General features: G+C 32.9%; 1 protein-coding gene across 1 annotated transcript; it reads left to right on the top strand.

Annotated features, from left to right (window-relative positions):
• The first annotated feature begins 1,079 nt into the window (after positions 1-1,079).
• LOC142981143 (all trans-polyprenyl-diphosphate synthase PDSS2-like) lies at positions 1,080-4,824 on the top strand. The gene is made up of 2 exons (XM_076126839.1): positions 1,080-1,429; positions 1,992-4,824. Exons 1-2 carry the CDS (start codon positions 1,190-1,192, stop codon positions 2,946-2,948), a joined length of 1,197 nt encoding a protein of 398 aa, XP_075982954.1. The 5' UTR covers positions 1,080-1,189; the 3' UTR covers positions 2,949-4,824.
• Positions 4,825-5,133: the final 309 nt, after the last annotated feature.

Raw genomic sequence — 5,133 nt, 5'->3', positions numbered from 1 at the left:
TGATGCAGCTACTCTATTTAAAAAATACACATATTATGTTATTAATTATGATATTGATAAATCCTGCCTCTAGTAAGTTCTCTACTAAACTTAAAGGCTAAGTTGTCGGACCACAACGCGTTCTACATTGCAGCCAAGATAAATAAATGAATCAGCAACAATACGTATTACTAAAGGTCCTAAGATTTAAAGGTTTAGCAAACACAGTAGACCGACCGTAACGTATGCGATAACATTTTGTTTCGATTCCCGGGTCGGTCAAAGTGCTTTGGGTTTTTCGTCAACGGCAAAGCTTAATAAAGTGACCGACATTTGACATTGGGTTCTTCCCAATTTCATGGAACCAATATTTTAAACGGTGATGTCATTGGATACATTTCGGTCTCATCTGCCATTCAATGCTATTATCTTCTAGTTAACGTACTACCATAAAATCAATGATAACTAGACGAAACCATTGCTATTCTATTTTAACTATGTAGGTATGGCTTAACTATAACCGCCAAAAAGAAACATGAGTCTAAAAGGTAAGTAGTAGACTTTCGCAAGACCTAATTAATTAAGCAATTAAATAATAATATACACCTACTTAGCAAGTAAATACTTAACTCAGCTTGCTTGTGTAGTTAATTAACTTAAATAAATTATCGCGTGCACTGTAAGAAATGTGCATGTTATTTCTATGCCTACTCTCTACATAGCCTGCCAAATTGTTACATAATACGTAATTATGTAAAATACTGCCTGTAATTGAGATTATAGCTTTAACTTCCTTGTCAATTTAAATAATTCTCGGGGCTAAAGTTCTTCAACAATCATCTTGCGCAATTTACATCTAATTGTGTTCGTTCGGAAATTAACATCGAATTACAATAACCTGAAATATATAAGAACACAACTGTTTCCGTTCATTCTTGTTTTGTTTATTATAAATAACCATAATGTGGGAATTATAATATAAACAAAGTCATCATGCTATGTTATTACAATGATATTTGTTAATTTAGTTTTCAATTTGTTTTTATCGTTTCTAAACTAGCAACATTTCCGAACGAAATCTAATACTGTCAAAATAAAGAATGACATAACCACTGTGCATTGTGCGAGGCGGAGTGTTTTTAAATTAAAAATAATATTAAATTTGAATGTGATAGTGATTTCAAGGAGCTTAGTGATAAATAGAACAATCATGTCGTACACCCTCTTGCGCCATTTGCGCCGAACGGCGGTAATATCGCAACAAATTCGACCTGAATCGATCATGACTAACCTGACTCCCGAAGACATCGTATTTCGGCCTCCGCTGGCTCAATGGGGCAAAGTTATTAAAGAAGCTGAGAAGATAGTTGGATATCCGACCTCCTTTATGAACTTGAGATGGTTGTTGAGCGACGAATTCGCCAATTTGGCCATGCATTTGCGCACTGTTGTAAGTATTAAAAGTTGATATTTTCGCTCCTAAAATGATTAAAAACACTTCCTATCGTATATTTTGAAAAGATGTAGAAATTTTATATTTTGTAGGATGTAATAATGATATGAAATAATATTTTCTAAGTAATTATAAATAAGTTATTATGCAATAAGTATGTAATTGCACCATGTGACGCGAGATGCAAGGTTATTTCCTATTCAAGTTTATAAATAGGAAGTGTTTCCATAACAAAAAGTTAAGGTCAACTTGTATTAGAAACATGTTTGAGGTCACTTCAAATTATTTTTTTGGCTTTGAAATTAATGGCCATAGATTAAAAAGATTTTAAAATATTATTAGTATGATTCAATATATTTTCCTTACTCACTCAAAGATTAAAATAATACATTAACTAGGTTTTTTTAATATTTAAATTTATGTATGTTCTTTGACCCTTAAATTCAATTTTTTTGATTAAATGCCTACAGTATTTAATTATTATTTTTACGCCTATATAACAAACAAGCAAAAAAAACAAATGTAAAAAAAAATTCTAAATAATTGTTTTCCTTATCAGGTTAACATGAACCATCCAATCGTAAAAACAGCAAAAATGCTTCTATACAATGAACACAATAATTTGCAACCGTGGGGGCTCATCATCTTACTACTATCAAAAGCTGTCAACCCACCGACCTCACTCCTAACCAGTACTGTAACCCAAAATCAAAGAATACTAGCTGAACTAACTGAAATGATACGAACAGGACATTATGTACACAGAGGCCTATTAAACATACCTCCAAGCGACCGCAACAAGAATTCAGACACTGCGATATTTGCCAACAAAATAGCAATTTTAATCGGAGATTACTTACTTGTTACTGCAAACGGTATGCTAGCTAGATTAAAGAACCAAGATTTGTCATATTTAATATCAACCGCTTTGAGAGATGTGAGTGAGGGAGAGTTCTATGGGCAACGGGATGCACAGAATATGCCTTTTCCTGGCAAATTGAGTAGTAATCGAACAGATGTTTATGATATATGCAGTGACACTTTACCTTTAGAAGTAAAAGATGTAGCTGGTTTACCAATAAGAGAGTGGACGTTACGTTCTCTATACAATGGTGGTACATTATTCGGGCGCGGTTGCCAAGGAGCGTTATTACTAGGAGAGCATGATTTAGAGAAGCAAGAAATGGCTTACAAATTCGGTTGCAATCTATGTTTAGCATGGCAAGCAGCGTCTGAAGTACAGAAAATTACTTCTGAAAAAGATTCCTTTTCTATAGTCAGTGCCCCTGTGTTATTTGCTTTGAAAGAAAACCCTGTACTGTACGAACGATTAGAAGGAAGGAACGTAACCGATGTGGACTTTGATGAATTAAAAGCTGAGGTCTTGAAGACGGATGCAGTGGAACAGACTAAAGCGTTATACATGGACCATGCGAATAAAGCTAAGAGTTACGTTGAAGTGTTCGGTGATTGTCAGTCAATAGATACAATTAAACAGTTAATTTATACGATGTAGTGACAATTTTATAGTGAGTTTGAGATTAGTGAAAATATTAGGTATTGTAGTGTGTTTTAGTGAATTAAGATAAAGAAGAGCAAAATCATTTTGCATATCAGAGATATAAAATATATTTGTTACAACCTACAAACTGTATGAAAAAACATTATTGTTGATTGCTGATAAACGAAACTTTATAATCAGTAACTGTAATTTTATAATCAAGCATAAACATTTGTAATCCATAAGCATTTGATTTGTGAGAAAAATTTTGTTGATCTTTTTCGGTTTACCAAACTTAAGTTTATATTAACTTAAACATATATGTGAAAACTTATGAGAGATATTTTAAACAACTGCACAGTGTCGCGTGCCTTTATCAAAAATCAGATTTTCTATATTTCTAATGGGTAAATTTTTAATATAGCAATACAATCTTTACTAAATTCCTTAACGAATGTGGGTAGTTGTAATTTGTTAAAATAAATATAGAAGAAATGGTGAGTATTCAAAGTTTATGTTATTATTGATGCGCTAAAATCAGTAGCGTACACGAGTAAATTCATAGCTATATTTACAAGTGATAAACAGTATTTATTACTGCAAAAATAACTTTAAATTATCATATAACAGTTGTAATTGCTATATAATCATATAAAACTAGTGAAATGTCCGACATTGGTAAGTTATTGAACATATTACTATTAATGGAAAATTATAAGTATGTTGAAAGTTTGACGAGAGTTTAAAAAAATATACATCAAAATACATTTTTAATTTTTTTATATGAGTAAGATAAATTAATGAACTTTATATTTGAAAACTGTCAACGTGCTCTTTCTTGCGATTTACGAGATATTTGGTTTTAGGTTCAACTACCCGTCAAATCAAAAATTCTGAATGCTTCGAAAAATGGCTTTCAGCGAAGCCCCAGGATAAAATTGATACTGTTTTTAATTGGTTATTACTTTCTTATGGACTGGCAGAGTCTCCTCAGCTTATTAAAAATAGTATGAAAAAAACTGCAGGTTTTTTTTCTATGAGAGCAGGTAGTTATTGGAGGGCAAGCAATAGGAAATCTGAAATAATGAATAAAAAGTACAAAACGTGGCTTAATAACTATGTTGTCTTTGAAACCGCAGTTAAAGATTACATTTTGGGGAACCAATCAGTGGGCACATCTTCAGATACACAGATAAAAAGAGGAAGACCGAAAACCAGTTTCAGTAATATCAGTTTAGCTTCAAAAAAAAGACGCGTTTTGGACTTAGTTAAAACTAGAGACACAGATGAACTCCAATTTGCTGCTAAATGGTCACTAAATAAATCCCCCGATAAGCCATCTGATATAGAAAAGTCGTCTTTGTTATCACCCACTGATGCACTTGCCTTGTATATTGACCTCGATTTATCTTATCGCAAGTATAATAGGTTAAGAGATGTCATAAATTCACTACATCCTAATACGCTTCCTAGCTATTATACAATAATGAAAGTAAGGGATGAGCTACTGCCTAACACAATTGAAGCCACGGAAACCGTAGCAGAAGTAAATTTGCAAGATTTATTGAACAAAACTGCTGAATCTATTGTGAAAACTGTAGAAAAGGAAAACTCCATAATAACTGCAGGATCTTCTTTGAATTTAATATGCAAGTGGGGCTTTGGTGGTTCGTCTGGACACAGCACGTACAAACAAAAGTTTTATGGTGCTGAAAGTACAGATGAATATTTGTTTTTAACTGCCTTAGTTCCAATAAGATTAGTAGATGATGATCACAGTATAATATGGCAAAATAAAACCCCGTCATCCACATATTTCTGTCGGCCTTTGAGATTATCATTTACTAAAGAAAATAGTGATGTAATAATGGGAGAAGAACGTAGAGTAACTCAGTCCATAAATAACCTAGAATCCTGTGTAGTTAAATTACAAGAACCTTGCAAAGTTGTCACTGTTTCGTATGAAATGATTTTTACTATGATTGATGGTGCTGTTTGTCACAAACTGAGCGGCGTTAGTTCCACTCAGACATGCTATATATGTGGAGCTACTCCAAAAATGATGAATTCACCATCGGTGTCCGATAAAGTTCCTAACACAGAAAGGTATAAATACGGTTTATCCACACTGCATAATTGGATAAGGTCTTTTGAATTCTTGCTTCACGTTGCGTATAGATTACCTCTTAAGTGTTGGCAA

This window comes from Anticarsia gemmatalis, chromosome 19 (genome assembly GCF_050436995.1).
Source record: "Anticarsia gemmatalis isolate Benzon Research Colony breed Stoneville strain chromosome 19, ilAntGemm2 primary, whole genome shotgun sequence".
NCBI classification, from domain to species: Eukaryota; Metazoa; Arthropoda; class Insecta; order Lepidoptera; family Erebidae; genus Anticarsia; species Anticarsia gemmatalis.
The sequence above is the reverse complement of the archived record's forward strand: the minus strand, read 5'-3'. Positions and strand labels throughout refer to the sequence as shown.